We start from the raw sequence: 17761 nt of genomic DNA on the forward strand, positions 1-17761 counted from the left end.
TTTTTTTTTTTTGGAACGCATAATATTCCTTATCTGCCATCTAAAAAGCAGTCACTGTAAGAAGGCGGCGACGCAAACGCACGCAACCCTTGACGTCATTAACCAATTTCATCACATTATAGTCGAAAAAAAAATCTTAAATTGTTCAAAACCTGGAATTTGAGAGAATACAGGATTTTAAAATTCATCTTGTTTCGGATATAAACAGGCAGGTGCAGGTGTACCTAATATTGTGACTTGTTAGTTTACACCATGTGTGCAATCTCCCTCTGCGCCATCTTCTCCCAAGTGGGTTCGTTGGGTTTGAAGAGGTGCAGGTGGCAAGGAAGGCGAGGGGGGGGCGATGAGCCGGGTTGCCAGAGTGCAGGTTAAGCCACTAATTGGTAGCAAAGGGAGACGGGTTGCCAGATTGTGATGGCCACCAGGAGGGGCCGTTTAAGGGGGACATCTGTTCCTGCCGGTGAACAGCCGCCCTCGCAGCTCGCCGCAGTCACTCGTCTTCCTTTCACAGCAACTTGACAACGTAGCCCCCCCCCCCTTCCCCCCGACGACGACTTGGGCATGGAAGCCATTGCACAGTAGGCCAATATGATGCTTCAATATAATTACGTTTCATTATTGGGCCCTCTTGGAATCATAATTTAATATTCTTTCGACAAATGGGCAAAGCCCAAAAGACACCAATTCTTCTGCTTGCTTGTACCCTGGTGCAAATGTATTTCTTGGCATAAAGACCCGGAATACACGAAGTAGCACCACTTGGACTGGAAGGGGAAAAAAATCATCCCCTGACACCATTTTAACTAATTGTCACCAAATTGGGTGGACATGTCGATTATAAAAGGACGCACAAAAAACTCTGAGGGACCCATAACAGGATGTGGAAAAAAAAAAAAGTCTCAAGCATCCATGCCTGAAATAGAAGAGGAAGGTGGCCATTTTGATTTGAAGTCTAACATTTTCGGCAAATTCCACGCTTCGTACTTTGGTGAGCACCTTAAACTTGACTTTGCCCAAATGCAAGAAGCTATCCTCACGTGTGGAAGAAACCCCCCCCCCCCCAAAAAAAACAACTCTCCCTTTTGTGTGCCATGGAACCGCATCAGGGTACGCCATCCTGCAGGCCATCATGGAGAGGGCGGGCCAAAACAACTGGCAGGTGAGTGCCATCTGCGTGGAAAACTTCAACGACGCCAACTACCGACGCCTCCTGGAAGACCTGGACCGACGGCAGGAGAAGAAGTTTGTGATCGACCTCGAGGCCGAGAGGCTGCAGAACATGCTGGAACAGGTGATGCCGAAGAGTGGAAGTCACATTTTACTCTTGATCACGACGGCGTCGCAATACTTTGCTCACAATATTGTTCGGATCACAACGACACTGATGGTATTATTACATTTTAGCCCCGATATTATGTGCAAAATATAGATTGTATCTCTCTAAAAATGGAGTCTCATTTCTTTATTAATGACGCTAATACGATATTTTATCAGCCTCTATCTCAAAATTTTCATTTACATTTTTTTTTTTTAAACTTTTCAAAAAATACAACAGTACATCCAAAGACTAAGTGATGGTTCTATTAAAAAAAAAATCTCTTGTAATAAGGTGCTTTTAAGCACTAATGGAGCGGATACATTCTCATTGAATGTATCCAGTGAGGTTGCCTTTAATCAGTTCATCGATGTTTGTCTCGCAGACTAATAGGAAAAGATTGCAAGTGGAGAGCAGCCTGTTCCGATCTCGAGTGGTGTTCTACTTTGGCGTAAACACGCTCGCCTTCCTCTCCCTCTGCGCTCGTCCTCCTCACATCTTTCCGCAGGGGCAACTGGTGTCTGTTCAATTATTCACAGAATCTCCGCTCTTGACATCTGCCAGGCCATTTAGGTTCTACACACATGGGGGGGGCTGTTTTGCCCCCCCCCCCGAACTGCAGCGTATGTCGCCCTTAACACGCTGATGTTCAAAAGCCGTCTGATGTATTTTTTTTTTTTACCTATTTAGAACCAAAAATTTGGATTTTGTCGGATTATTTTACCAGCATCACGTTCTTTTCTTATGAACAATAATATCTTGATATTGCGAACATAAGAATCGTAACATCTTTTTTGACAATAGTCTCACAATGTCTTGTTTTATTTCCGTAATAAGAGTATCACGAGTATCGCATTATTTTGCTCTTCATAACGATGATATCACAATATTGCCGTTCAATAATAAATAATAATCATAATTAGTATCAACTTATTTGAAATTTTGCCCACAATTGCGATTGCGGGTAACACCAAATTTTTGCCAAAAATAATTCTTATGTTGCAATAATTTGCTCCACAATTGATAGTGTGACAATATTTTTTTTTCTGCATCACTGTAATATCATGCATATTTTCAAAAGTTTAGCAGTAGTTTTTTACGCTATTTTGAGATTTTAATATAAAAATGATATAATTTTCCCTTTGTGACAATAATACCCAATTGCCTTTTTTTTTTAACCAGATGTTATTTTCAATGTCCTTATATTTATTTTGTAGTCGCTAACCCAAATTTCAGCCCAACACTGTACTTTCTTCCAAAGTCGCTCTTTGAAGCTGTTTGGTTTTATCGTATTAATATTATCCTTGCAAGCTCTCCAGAGAGATTTAAATTGTTTTTTATGTATTTATTTATTTTTTTTGCCACTTAGTTGACACTCTCAGTAAACGCTTGTCCAGCGGGATTTTCCGGCAGATGTCAGCTTTCCAAATCAGTTTTTATCAACACGTGGCTCATGTGTGTGCGTCGCACCGAGCATTGTCTGAAAGTATTTACGTCCGGACACGCCAGGTCGGCCGTCGCACGCATGGCTTCATGTAATTAACGTGCGATGATGTCACACTGTCAATTTTAGCGCCGTGTCTCTTTGCAGATCGTCAGCGTGGGGAAACACGTCAAAGGCTACCACTACATCATGGCCAACCTGGTGAGGACAAAACGAAGCGCTGCACGATTTGACTTCTTTGCGCCGTGGATATTCTGAAATCCGAGATTGTAAAATTCGGAATACGAGCGAACATTTCAGGGTGGAGATAAGCCGCTAAAGTCACTTGGAATTTCTGAATTCCAATTGCAGTGAAGGGCTTAGTTTGGATGAACTCATGGATGGTTTTGTTATCCTACATTGGAAAAGAAACTCAAAATACTTGGCTTTAAGATTCCACACTATTTCCTTCCCAACAGGATGGCGAGTTTCTTTATTTTGTAGCATCTCTGTTTAAAAAAAACCAATTGATGAAACCGGCAACATTTCATTTTGGCAACACTCTCGCATGAACAAGTCCTGCTAGCAATGTCTTTGGGCAGACAGACACAAATCTTGCTAGCAGCTTCGAGACTGCAAACTTTCCCCGAGTTGGAGTTTTTTAGTCCCATGTAGCAAATGCTCGCCACGCCACTGCAGTAAGCGCATCACAGTCTGGATTTCATTTGAGCTCACCTGCTGCGAAACATGGAGGATTCTGGCTTATGTTCTGCGGTCGCTCCGCGGAATGAAATCTCAAGTCATTTTCATTCCATTTGGATTTAATATTGCAAGTTATTTCAGCCGCGGCGGTGTCATTTTTGTGTTTCAAGGCAAAGCAATCAGCGCACGGCCTACATGTGCGATTTCTCCCGTGACAAGTCTTTGTGCTCGCCGTCCCCTCAAGGGCTTCAAGGACATCAATCTGGAGCGCTTCATGCATGGCGGCGCCAACGTGACGGGCTTCCAGCTGGTGGACTTCAGCAATCCCATGGTCATCAAACTGATGCAGCGCTGGAACAAGCTGGATCAAAGGGAGTACCCGGGTTCCGATGCGCCGCCCAAGGTGAAACATGCGCCCATGTTATGGTCGAGCTTGCCATTTTGGATGTTTCGCTCATGTTGACAAAAGATATTTTGTGATCTTAATAACGATGGTATGTTGCATCCTTGTGTCATTGCAATTACAATATTCCAGTGGCGGGCCGTGCATTTCAAACGTCGGCCTTCTGTGAAGTCCGACTTTGTCCGAATTGAATCATTTCCCCTCCATTGGCATCATTTAGGACACCATGGCTGGAGAAATAATATACAGAAAGGCACTTACACTCTCGACCGCGCTTCCCTCGAAACGGCCGTCTTGAAAATGGCCTTGCAAGTGTGTCTGCAATGAAATTCCTTCGCCCATTGTGGTTTAAAAAAAGCCAAAATATATTTTAGATATTCAAACGGTCGCCATCCGAAGGCCTCCGACGCGATTATGAAATCTGCCTGGCAACACGAGGTCGCAAAACTCTGATTGGATAAAAACTCTAACCTAAAAATTAAACACTTGGAAATAATCTGACGTGAATGTGAAGAATATGCTCACGATTTCTTGATTATGTTCGGCCAGCAGAGAAGGCCTCGAAGGCCTTGACGGCCCACCACTGCGATATTCTGACATTTCACTTGGTTGACAAAAGTAATACCATAGTTCTATAGTCTCAATAACAAGACTGTCATAATATTTTGCTCACGATAACAGTCATGTGTACAATAATAATAGTATCACTGCATTTTTAGTCAGAATAACAAAAGAATTGCAATGATTTGGGTGCGATACCATGGTGCCATTTTGCCGTCGTTTCTTAATTGCATCAAGATACTTTCCCCGGGTAACAACAGTTTCCAAGCCTTTCAGTATTGTTATATTCTGGCCGCTATAAAAAGAGTGGCACGATACTTTGCTCCAATCAATATTTTAGCCATAAAAACAATCGTGTCAAAACGTGTGCGTTTGTATCCAAAGGGCATTTTGACGATGACGTAACAAATGAAATGTAAAGGCCTAAAAATGCAAAGCATTCGTGAGGCTGCTCACATCGCCACGGTCGGCTTGACTTCATCCAGCCCGTCATCTGCCGCGATGTGACGGAATGACCCACTTTACTTTACTGTTTGTCGCACGGATCGCAAATGGCAGTGGGGCAAGAAGGCGGGCAGAAAACGCCCGCCTCCAGCAAATCTTTGGTTTTTTTTTTATGATTGTATTTATGAAGCTGCTGCAGTGGTGTGTAAAGAGTGTGAGTCAAGATTGCGTGTAAGTGTGTGTGTGTGTGTCTGATGGATAGGACCGCTTCAATTAAAAGTTTACACCGTGGGACAATATCGCATAAGTGTGTGTGTGTGCGTGTTATCTGCGCAGTTTCTTGGTAAATTGCTCTCGTTCCTGGAAAGCCGCTCGCATCCGTGCAGACAACCGTGTTTTTTTTTTTGTTTTTTTAATACCAAGGTTGTTTTGTGCTCCGAGGTCGATAAATGCATTATTGTTATTTATAATTTTTTTTCTGTCTATCAAGTACATGCCATAGCAACAGGGGGTGCTACAACACTCAACCGTTCAGCCAATCAATATAAGGGAAGTTGTACATTTGCGACAACAAACTGCAATAGTTGGGAAAAATGTTTTGCTCAAAATTTTGAAGCAATATAATAATAACAATAATAATAATGAATCCAATGAATGCATAGTAAGAATAAAATAGATGCAATATTTCCCACTGTATACCTAAAAGCATAAAGTCATATAATATTGTATAATATCATATAAAATCGAAAAATATTTCTTCATAAAATAAAATATTAAATAAGGTGTTGTAAATGACATGAATGAATGAGATTTCAGCGTGTTGCTCACAATCATTATAATATATACTAAAATAAATATGCATTAATTAATAATACGTCAAATATGCAAATAGAAGTAGAAATGTTTCACATTGTATCCATAAAAATCTTGCTTGATAAAATTTGATATAAAATATTGGATGAAGATGAAACATATCCAATGTAATGATTTAAATAAAAAAATAATGAAGTGATTTTCCTTCCCAAAAAAAAGTCTACATTTAGTCCAAAAAATAAAAAAACTAATTTGTAAGAATATCCAAAAGAGAGAGCATCTAGTAATAGTCATTACCATGCACGGATATTCCTGAGCCCATTTAAACTCTGTTGCTAACCAAAACAGCAGCGCACCAATTTGTTTTCGTGGCCATATTGTTGTAATGATGATATTGTGGAATGCTGCTGCTGCTGTTCCAAAAAAAAAAAAAAAGTGTTTGTACAACAAAAAGTCTTCCCCGAATAAAAGGGCCTGCGCGTGGTGTACGTAAGTAGACGCTGCGGGCCTCTTGTCAGAGTGAAGAAGAGGATGAGGACGACGGCCATGCAAAGAGAAGAATAATGTGGCGGCGAGCTGCAGGCTAATGAAAAGGAGTCAGCGCCAGCCGGAAGCCAAGCTGATGAACTCCCGCTAGTCGGGATGATTAAAGCCGGGCCGCTTGAGCTAAACACTCACTCTTCATCTTTGCACCATTTCCTCAGCCCCCTCAATTAGTCGAGAGTCATGAATGGCTCATCAGAGAGGCAAACTCAAATAGTCACGCAGTCTTCAGGTCAAAGATAAATAAGAGGAGGCTGAGACATATTTGCTTCCTGCGCAATCCTGCTTCAGCTTCTTCTGCAGCCCTTCTAGGGAGCAAACTTCTCATTTACAAAGCGATTCCACGTTGCAGCATGTCTAGGCAGTAGACAATTTTTATTTATTGTTTTGTGCTGCCCGTCTAAGCATCATGCGAGTTAGTTGGGAAAATGTGCGTGAAATAACGGCAGCATTTTTCATCCTACCTTCCAGTACACTTCGGCCTTGACGTACGACGGCGTGATGGTGATGGCCGAGGCCTTCAGGAACCTGCGCAGGCAGAAGGTGGACATTTCCCGACGGGGGAACGCCGGCGACTGCTTGGCGAACCCCGCCGCCCCGTGGAACCAGGGCATCGACATGGAGCGTACTCTCAAACAGGTTGACGCCCAAATTGTTCGCGAGTGCAAATATGAATGGAATCGGGTGAATGAATTTGCGTCCGTTTGTGTTTAGGTGCGGTTGCAGGGATTGACAGGTAATGTCCAGTTTGACCACTATGGCCGCAGGGTCAACTACACGATGGACGTGTTTGAGCTGAAGAATAATGGACCCAGACGGGTAAAGCATCACGCCACGCTTACTTCATTCCGACACCTCTTACCGCATCTTTCTCATTTGCTCAGTTCTCGCCGAAAAATTTGCTTGCTTGCTGCTGAGGGGAATTCAGATGAACATCACCGTGCAAACATTTGATTTAAAAATACCTCACTTCACATAAATGGATGACTTTAAATGAAGTCAATGCCTTCGTTTCAATACATGCCTTACTTCAAACAAACGGATTACTCGGAAAAAAAAACAAAAAACAACTCCTTTCTCCAAATAAATGACGACTTGATAATTGTGACAAATAAATGCCTTCCTTCAAAGAAACAGCTCATTTCAAAAACACCTTCCTTCCAAATAAGCTGTCAGCCACTTTTCTTCAAGCCGGAGACGATGAATGTGCACCAGAAGCGAGAATGGCATTGTGGGGGAAATAGCCAAAGTGAAAGAGGGTGCGAGGAAGGCGGGGGAATTGCCATCAATCATGCTCTGCTTTGGCCCGTCTTCCCGTTAGGACACACGCCGTGTGTACGTGTTGGGCTTCCTCCCATTTGATGTGTTCCTCCGTCATCCGCGCCGGAGGTGGCGGACAGTCGCAGCCCTTTGCGCTCTTCGTTTGGCCGTCATCCATCCGTGCAGCAGATGCTTGTTTTGGCCAAATAAATGGCTTACATCAAACAACACCTTATTTAAAAAAAAATATCCCTCCTACTCCAAATAAATGCACCATTTCAGATAAATGCCTCGCTTCCAATAATCAACGGCTAAAAAAAATGCCAAATTAACTTCAAGAAAGGCCTTACGTCAAATCAACACGTTAATTCAAATAAAGACAAATAAACGCCTCCTCTTCAAATAATGAAATCAATTCAAAATGAAGATCACTTTGGATAAAAATCTTACTTGGATTAAACCTACTCACAAAACCTCCCGAAGAGCGGTGGCTCTTCAAATAAAGGCCTCCTGCGAAAAAACACCGTTCTTACTTGGAATAGAAGAAATATAATCAAAGCCTCCCTTCAAGTATATTACTTGAAATAAAGGGCCGTTGTGTAAATAAAGACAATTGGACGCACGTGAGGATTATTGGTGATCTTCCGTTGCGCCTTCCCTCCAGATCGGCTACTGGAACGACGCCGACAAACTGGTGCTGATCCAGGACTCGCCGCTCCTCCCCAACGACACGTCCGGCATTGAAAACCGCACGGTGGTGGTCACCACCATCATGGTAAGACAACAGCCTGTATGCGTGTGCCACTTTTAAGAGAACCAGCAAACGGCTTTGGAAATTACAATTGGCCGGCTCCGATCTTAATGCGGGGGGGCCGACACGGGTGGCAAACTACCATGCCAGCTGCAATTCTATCTTTCATTCTTGGTCATTTGCACTCAGTATTTACACCACAACAACCGTGTGCCTGCAATTTCGCCACATGCTGTTTTGTACCTCTGTGAGATAACTGCTAATTTTTCACTCTTGAGAAGAAATGCCAGAAAAACAACTCGGACACAAAAAAAAAAAACTAACAAATCTTCCAGCATTTTTTATTAACTTAGTACTCTCAAATGCGTGTAACTTATTAAGATGATGAGATCAACAAGTATGGGTTACGCGAAAAACACGTCATAGTCCAACAAATGCTACAATCTATCATTTCTCCAAATAAGAGGCAAAGTGTGCTTCTTTGTTGAAGTTGACTGTAAAACTGACACTTGAAACCAAAGAGATGTAAACATTATAAATTTAAGCACCAAAATGTTCAACAAGACCAAAAAATGACAACATTTTGCCAGCTCAATGCTAACGTGTAACGTGAAACGCCATAGACGGGCGAACAGAAATGAGCATGGATAGAAATAGTCATCCTTCAAGCAGCAACGCAAACTAACAAAGTATACAAGTAAACTTTTGTTCTTGCTCTTTATTGCGATGCATTTCTTCCAGTCGACTTCAGTGCTGCCCCGCATGATGTGGCACTTTTTGGTACGACACCAAAGGTGGGAAACTTTGAAAATTTGGTCTTGCAAGTACATTGTTAAAATGTGAAGAAAAAAATTGGAATTGAAAATCCTGTGAGGGATATAATCTAATTTCCGTGCAGTTTTTGCAGTGCAGCGGTAAAAGTCGGGCAGGTTTTTATTTTTTTTTTGCACGGCGGGATTTGCGGACGTGTAAACGGAGCGGCCGAGCGCAGGCGCGGGATTTGGAGGTTTGGGGGTCAACAGCTCAGCACAATCCTCCCCTCTTTTCAGCCCCCGGTGAGGAATCCCATTTTAAGAAACTGAGCCCCCAGCTGGACAGCAAGCGGGATATGACCCGAGAAGACGAGCCCTAACGACACAGCGGCCGCCCCCCCCCCCCTCTCGTTTAGAAAAGGAGAAGAGAATGAAATGCAAACGGAAGGAAAAGAGGATAAACACGCCGCTCTCTTCGTCCTTGTGTGTCACGCATTTCACGCTCCGTGTTGTGATCACAGCATCCTTCGATTTGGGATTTTGTTTGTTTGTTTTGTTTTTTCCACGGAAACTTTGTGGACTGAGAATGTCAAAGAGATTTCCTGTTCTGCTGTAAATCCGTCCATTGGCGCCGACCACCTTCTGCGCCGTTACGTGCCACTCACGTTGGATTACCCAGACTAATGGCGCCGCCGTCGTGCATATGCGCCTCTCTCGATTCCCGTCTCTCTTTTTGGCATGTTGGTGACGAGTCGTGTTTTGTTGTGATTTGGGGGGGGGGGGGGGGGTTTAATAGAAGTCAAGTTTTTTTTATTCTAGTCACATTTATTTGAAATGAGGTGTTTATTTTAAGTCACTCTATATTTGGTCTTGTTTGAAATCAATTATTTTGAGTTGGGTATTTATTTGAAGTCAGGTTTTTTCATATTTCCCAGTTGGACTGCGAGGCGATAGAACCACAACCGAAACCCAAGCGGCAGAGATCGGCATAACGTGTGCGCGCGACGTGTTCCTCCTCGAACGGCCGGCCGTTCTCACTCGCAAAGGGAAAATAGCAAAAAACAAGGCGCGATTATAAGCGGCACGGGGAAGAAGATGTGCGACTAAAGCCGTCTTTGCATTTTTGGTCTTTGTCTTGAAATCCCCGTGAAATCAGACGGATTCTCCGTTTGTCTGGCAGCGTTTTGCTGATCACAATGAGATTGTTCTCGCGCGGACATAAAGCAACATTTGTAAGTCATAAAGGAAATGTTCCTTGTTAGTACATTGTAATAACCACGGCACACTCTCCAAAGTACACTGGAACTGCAAAACTTCCTTTTCGAAGGTGATGGCAGAATGTTCGAAAGTGCCGTTTTAAAAAGCCATTTGCACTGATTGCGCAACTTGCGGTCAAATGAACGAAAAAAATAAATCCTTTAAAAAAAAAATGCCTGACTTCAAATAAACTCCATAATTTTAAATAAACATCTTCAAATAAATACATCATAAAAAATTCTAATTGAATTCAATTAAAACTCTTCCAATGATTGACTGACTTCAAATAAAACAAAGTGCCGGTTCTGATACTGCACCGTACCCGCAAAGACGGAAAACTGCTGCACCGTTTTTGTACCTCCCCATTTTGTAAATGAGCCGACAAATGCCACCCGAAGCGTACGCAGAAAACTGCCCGGTCGACTTTTTCCTGCCCTTTTGTGTCAGCGTCGCTCGTACACGACTGCAACACTGGAAATTCTTTCAAAAGGCCAGCAAATATTCATTCCGCGCTCTTACGGTTATGCGAGACTTTGAAATTTGATCAAAGACGGGTCAACTTTGCGGTCTGTGCAGTGACATCTTTTAAGCCGTTGCAAAAGAGGATTCCGACCTCGCCTCCGCATTGTGACGGCTTTGGTGCGACCTCACAAAGCAGAAATTTGCCGGTCCACTTCCTATCCGTATTTTGCAGATTTTCCACATGAGCAACATGGACCAAAGGCAGACTTGTGCCATTGTTTACATGTTACGGGTTCGGAGGTCACGGGTGATTCTCTGAACCGCCAACAGGGGTCAAATTGACCGGCCGACTTCCTCTGTGCCGTTCCGTTTTTTTTTATACAGAACAGCGATACAAAAAAAAAAAAGGCTGAGGAAATTCTGCTATTTACAGAAGCTAAAGGCGCTCTGGAGCCTCATTTAGAGCTCGGATGCCACTTCCGAGTCGAAATGGAAGCGGTTGGAGAATCAGCGCGGTTGACCTCGTTTTCTCTAAGAGCAACGTCCTAAAAAAAAAAAAAAATCAAATCTACGGAATAAATTGCCCCTTGTTCTCAATATGTAGACGGCCGCCTTGTATGACAAAAAGTCATTTGCTTGGCAAGACGCGGGCACAAAGCAAGGCCGGCGTTCCGTTTGGATGACTTGTGGATTGTGTTGATCCAGAATGTTCGCCATCTCCGATGAAAGTCTGCCTCCGATTTGTCTGCAGTCACTCCGTCTGACGGCAGCTCATTTTTCACTTGCCATCAGCTTTACCTCCGCTTTCCGCTTAGTCATGCTTCCCTCCCGTCTCTTTGATTCTGTGCATCATCCATCCGCATTACCATTTTGATGACTTTTTTTTTTTCAACGCTCAGAATGTGCCGCACATATGCAGCAAGAGGCCATTGCCACGATGACTTTTTTTTCTTTTTTGTTATACCTCGGTGCGGTCGTGCATCTCCCAGCAGGACGTGACGGTTTAAAGACGTACGATTTAAAGCCCAACCGCTTTCTCCGTCGGTGTTCATTTCGGGAATTGTTTGCTTGATGTGCAGCTTTAAATAATTCCAGCAGGGGGCGTGACAATGTTACCCTCATTCGAAACATATCCAAATTCTAGCGGTCACATGATGAAAAATATTCCTCAACATGCTGCTACATATAAATTTGAAGTCCCCAACCACCGGTCTGCGGCTCAGTACCGGTCCCTATGCTATTTGGTACCGAGCTGCACGACTATATTGGATGCCTACCCAATTTTTTTTTTTTTTTGCAGCAGCAGAACATATACGTCTTAGTCATGAATTTACAAACAAGTGTATTTTTATCCAACACATTGTACATGTGTCTAAACAATTGTATGTTTATATATTCCGTTTGAGCCCTTGCGAGGAATGCTGAAAAAAAAACTAACACACAATAAGTCTCCCCCAAAAATGCTGATTTACTCAATCGCTACAATTTCTACGCCAATATTTTTTCCAGTCCTGTAATTTGCCGCCAACCGACACCGCTTCCCCTCATCTAAATGTTATTGATGGCTGTTTTGCAAAATAAAGATTTACGTGTTCAACACTAAAGGACGTCGTCTCCATTTACTGACGAGTTGTCGTCAACATTTTTGTGCCATTCTGTCGTCTGCTGCCGTGTGACATCCGTCTGTCCGTGTGTCCGTCTGACGGTGCGCTTCACCGGTTGTGGTTCCCACCCCACCCCGTGTCCCCCTTTTTTGTAGGAGGGTCCCTACGTGATGCTCAAGAAGAACTGGGAGATGTACGAGGGCAACGACCAGTACGAAGGCTATTGCGTGGACCTGGCCTCCGAGATCGCCAAGCACATCGGCATCAAGTACAAGATCTCCATCGTGCCCGACGGCAAGTACGGCGCCCGGGACCCAGAGACCAAGATCTGGAACGGCATGGTTGGGGAGCTGGTGTACGGGGTGAGGCGGAATGTTTTCACACCTTTGACTGTTGCACAAGTTTGCATTGTAAAGTAAAAAGGCGTGTTGTACGGCGCCCTCAGGCCCCGGAAGTGGTCCAACCATCTCAAAGGGGGAGTTTAGTTGGTTTAGTTTTAATTTTTTTGAGTCTGTGGAGTATTTGAGTGCAAGATTAAAAAAAAAAAAAAAACGTCATCAAGTATTATGTAAACTACAATTTTCCAACAGGTGACCTTGCTGTAATTAAAATTTTGTAGATGTAAGATGAAGCATTTCCATTTTTTATTTTATGAACGGAAATATATTCAATTTTAGTTTTCGTTATTTCATCAGTTGATATTACTTTAGGCGGCACGGTGGCCGACTGGTTAGCACGATGGCCTCACAGTGAGAGACAGCATCGGGCGTGGGTTCGATCCCGGCTCCGGCCATCCTGTGTGGAGTTTGCATGTTCTCCCCGTGCTTGCGTGGGTTTCCTCCGGGTACTCCGGTTTCCTCCCACATTCCAAAAACATGCACGGCAGGCCAATTGAACACTCGAAATTGCCCCTAGGCATGAGTGTGAGTGCGGATGGTTGTTTGTCTCTGTGTGCCCTGCAATTGGTTGGCAACCCGTTCGGGGTGTCCCCCGCCTACTGCCCGAAGATAGCTGGGATAGGCTCCAGCACCCCCCGCGACCCTAGTGAGGACAAGCGGTACAGATGATGGATGGATGGACATTACTTTATCGTAATATTGTTGGTATGTACTTTGCTTTTGCTGGGCAAGTTGCCCTTGCCAAGATGGCCGCCGCATTGGCACCTGCTCTCGTCTACTGTAAGTCTGTTGATGGCTCTTGGCTCATTCCTTCCATATTTGGAACAAATAGACTTTGTTGTGTCGTACAAAATGAACAATATTTTATTTCCGCTAAATCCTTTTGAATCGAGGTTGCACTCTACATCAGTGAATAAAATAAAAAAAATATCGCTCTTGTCGCGGCAATATCCTGCCTTCACTGGGGTCAACGGGAAAGGCAAAGGTGGTGACAACTTGAAAACTTCCACTTTATTCATGTTTATTCATACAAACGAGTCACGTACTCGCGCGCTCTTCTTTTTGCTTAAATAAGTTGCAAAGTGAAATCAATGTTTGTTCCGCCGCCTTTGGACTAATTGCGTTAATCCTTCACTCTCTTGCTGTCTTCCCGTAATGAAGCGCTTTAAGTTTCCATCAGAGCTCATGCAAAATTAAACACTGCGTCGCGCCATCATTAAATTCCTGCCCCCTTCCCCACCCACGTTTGCTCACGCTTGGCCATTTTGTGTGGATTTGAGCGAGCCCCCCCGCCCCCCCCCCCATCCAAATTAGTTTCAGTAATTCAAGGCGCCGGCCGCAATTACGGGAAGGTCCGAGTGTAATCGAGTTGGAGTGCAGCGAGGACGAGATTTATGCGCACTCTGGAATTTAACGGCCACTGTGCAACCGAACATGTCCAGTTAAGTTCTCTTTTAAGGAAGCTCATCCATAGAACGAGACACAATTAAGTTACACAGCTTTTTCTTTTTTCGCTGTTTGTCTTCGATCTTCCATATTGGGGAGGTCATGTCGGCGTCATCTGAAAACATTTTGGCTGTCATTTATCAGAGCTGCAAGTGAGACGTATCGCTAAAGTCTGCTGGCGTTGAAATGATCGTGTTTCAGACGGCATGACTGGAAAATGGCTCTGGATCTTCACCCTGCCTGGATATGGAGTCATTGGTTTCATTTTGCACTTCCAGTCGCCCTCCCCAAAAAATAAATGTTCTCCCTCTTTCAACGTAATTCCGTTGAATGGAAAGAGTTCACAAGTTTGTGTCTCATAATTTAATGCTACAATTCAATTCGCTGCTGCCGCTCCTTCTGGTTAGAAGACCTTGGCCACCGGGGGGCAGCATCGTACAATCATGCATACGCGACCAAAGAAGAGTTTAACCACGACTGTAAATTCCTGGAAGTGAAGGTGAAAATGTGTCTGCGTTCCAAACCATGACAGCTGAGGTCCCACCGACGGGAACGTGTGAGGACACGGAAGCTGTCAGCAGAAAGACGCAACTCGGCGAGCAGGAGCCGTCCTGTTCCTTCCCGTTTGGTCCGCTTTCTCCCAAATGCGGAGCACAAACGCCCCACTGCCTTTTCCCCCGCCAAGTCTTTTAACAGCGCCTGTCATCTATTTCGCTGAGGAGAAGAGATCTTGAAATCTCTTTCTTTGGCGTGTCAGGTGGTCAAAACCAGGCTTGCAAAGCTCTTTGTTTCCCCCAGTAGAGCCGATGAGGCCGGGCAATGCCGCCATTAGTCTCCAACTGTAATCTGCTGTGCGGATTTTCAGCAAACGAGCGACTTTGTTCCGTCCAGTTTCTGCCTCCCTGCGCCGTAAACACATTATTTTATCCTCCCCGGATGATTCTTACTTAGCGCCTTGGCATTAGAGAGCCTTTCCTGCCGGTGTTTTTGTCTCGTCTTTGCTTTAGAGTGTCTAAAGTTGGATTGAAACAACACGTTTTGTTTTCTTTCAGACTTCCAACAAAAGTGCCAGTCGCTCTACGTTAAATGAAGATTTCTCAAGAGTTGTGCTGGCTCAAATAAGAGTCGAGGCACATCGTCTGAAAGTTGCTGAGGTTGTCATCGAGAAAAGTCTCCCAAAGGCTCCGATAAATTGCAAATTGGGCTGCCGCTTTTCAAAGCGCTTCACACTCAACTACCTTCTGATGACGAACCGTCAGCAGCAACTCAAACTTGTTGTTGTTCAGAATCTTGCTCAAGGGGGAATCGAACACTCTGCCACTGAATCACGCCGCCCCAAATTGCCCAAAATGTGCACAGGTTTTGCTATTTGAAGACGACCTTAATTCTCAGAGACGTTGATGGGGTTTTGTAATTGCACAGGTTAATAAACGACGATGATAAATAAAATAATGACCGTAAATCTCTCAACAGTTCCACATTCCAAATCATTGCCATGAATCCCCGAAAAATTCTACCGGCGCCTTTTTTTTCTGAGCATTCTCCTTTCCTTGCCACCTCCACAGAAAGCGGAAATCGCTGTGGCCCCTTTGACAATCACGTTGGTCCGGGAGGAGGTGATCGACTTCTCCAAGCCTTTCATGTCTTTGGGCATTTCCATCATGATCAAAAAGCCCCAAAAATCCAAACCGGGCGTCTTCTCCTTCCTGGACCCGTTGGCCTACGAGATCTGGATGTGCATCGTGTTCGCCTACATCGGCGTGAGCGTGGTGCTCTTCCTGGTCAGCCGCTTCAGCCCGTACGAGTGGCACACCGAGGAGCCCGAAGAGGGCACCGACGGTCCGCCCAGCGACCAGCCCCCCAATGAGTTTGGCATCTTCAACTCCCTCTGGTTCTCCCTGGGCGCCTTCATGCAACAGGGCTGCGACATCTCACCCAGGTAAGAACTTGGCGCGTTCCAAAGCTGCACTCAGTTTGACTGGCTGACTGGTGGGGATGTGGGCGGAGTTACTCGTGTCCATACTTTGACTACCGTAATAACCAGAAAAGCTGCCAGGAGCTTGTCATTTAAATCTTGCTCAATCTAAAATAAGATGACCATCAATCCTACTATAATTGCGCAGACTGCTGTAAATGAAATAAAATTACCGTAAATCCTCTAAAACTGCAGACTTGTCGTCAAATTTGTAAATGTGGCCCCAGTTAAAATGAGACGCCGTAAATCTCCTCAAAGTTGCACAATCATTTGAATCTGGTGTGTTGGAGCAGGGAGAGATGGAAAACAGGCAGGACAGCGGCACAGGATTGAACACCTCGGATTTCAAACAAATGTCAACTTACTTTTGGCACCTCCAAGTTATACATCTTTAAGTTTTTCTGGGGGGGGTCAAGATGAGCGGATGTTGTTAATATTTGCGAGCATGTGAACTCTTTGAGATTTGTCTGTTTAAAGGCAATATCACAACATTTGACTCAACTTGACAATACCGTAAATCCCCTAAAAGTTGCACCTATTAAAATAATACGAGTGTTTTTGTGCGTTGTCACATATTGCCTTGTGTCCTTTTCAGAACTTGCGGCCCGGCCTTCTTTGAAGCCTCTCTGAGCTGTGCAAACGGCTTCGCCCGGCTTAAAGTTCTGGCAAGAGAGAAATTGCTTTAGCGATTTGAAGACTGCGCTCAAGTTGCTGCGAGTCTTTCCCATTAATTGTGCTTTTATCTGCGTTAAGCCCATATGGATCTTTGACGGTAATAATGTTAGTTAGATTGTGTCTTTTTTTTTCTTTTATCCCAAGAGTACAGCCTCTTTAAATTTCTTCGATCATATATTGCGAGTACGGTTCAAAAAACGGATGCTGCAATCCTCTGTGTTTATTTTTTGGGCAGCGTTTCAACTTCATCGCTTACAAAATCAGCATAAAATGAAGGGGAACAAAATTGCAACGTATTCGTTGTATCATCCTGCTCAATGGATTTGAATGGTGATTAAAAATTAAGAAATGGTTTTGTCCAATGAATGAAATGATGCACAATAGACGATAAAATCATTGATTATTTTTTGACAGTCCAACTTCTATTTTGGCCACTTCTATTCTCTCCTGATTTTTTATTTATTTTGAAACTCATTTTAGGGAGTTTGAAATAGTCTCTAATCTCTGACTTTCCTCCTCTCTCTTAATAAGGGTTAATGCCATTCTTCCGCTCCCTCAAGGCAGCCCATAATAATGAATTCGGTGATTAATATCCTGGTCTCCGGTGGTAATGTCTCCGTGGAAACGGGCTAAAAAGGGAGATTAAATAAAACGCTTGCCACAATAGCCGCTTTCGTTGACGTTTTACGGGTCAGGTGTCACATTTGCCAACGTTGCGTGTCTGCGTGTGTGTGTCATAGACGTTTTCGGATTTGTTTTTTTTTTTCCCGTGGAGAAAAAAATGCATTTAAAATACAAGTTGTGCAGTTTGGATTGAAGAGGTTGCGCGTCACCTTATTGTGTGACGTTTCCGAAGCGAATCAAGACGATTTGAAGGCAAAGATCGTCGATAATTTTTCTGACATCAACCCTATCGAGCATGAAGAAAGCAGAATGCTTCATGCCACATCAACGACTGGATGTTAAAAACAAAAGAG

At 43.9% G+C, this 17761-nt stretch overlaps 1 protein-coding gene across 5 annotated transcripts in view; it reads left to right on the forward strand.

Moving 5' to 3' along the window:
• gria4b (glutamate receptor, ionotropic, AMPA 4b) overlaps positions 1 to 17761 on the forward strand; it is a 71150-nt gene that overhangs the window by 42473 nt on the left and 10916 nt on the right. For all 5 annotated transcript variants that reach the window (XM_088279210.1, XM_088279209.1, XM_088279207.1 and 2 more), the window contains 8 exons: positions 1107 to 1291; positions 2907 to 2960; positions 3685 to 3843; positions 6676 to 6843; positions 6919 to 7023; positions 8129 to 8239; positions 12446 to 12652; positions 15700 to 16073. In XM_088279210.1, the coding sequence (XP_088135336.1) occupies positions 1107 to 1291; positions 2907 to 2960; positions 3685 to 3843; positions 6676 to 6843; positions 6919 to 7023; positions 8129 to 8239; positions 12446 to 12652; positions 15700 to 16073 (1363 nt within the window). The remainder of the gene's footprint in view (positions 1 to 1106; positions 1292 to 2906; positions 2961 to 3684; positions 3844 to 6675; positions 6844 to 6918; positions 7024 to 8128; positions 8240 to 12445; positions 12653 to 15699; positions 16074 to 17761) is intronic.

The sequence above is a fragment of the Idiotropiscis lumnitzeri genome, chromosome 17 (assembly GCF_059441095.1).
Source record: "Idiotropiscis lumnitzeri isolate Australia: NSW breed Sydney's pygmy pipehorse chromosome 17, RoL_Ilum_1.0, whole genome shotgun sequence".
Lineage (NCBI taxonomy): Eukaryota > Metazoa > Chordata > Actinopteri > Syngnathiformes > Syngnathidae > Idiotropiscis > Idiotropiscis lumnitzeri.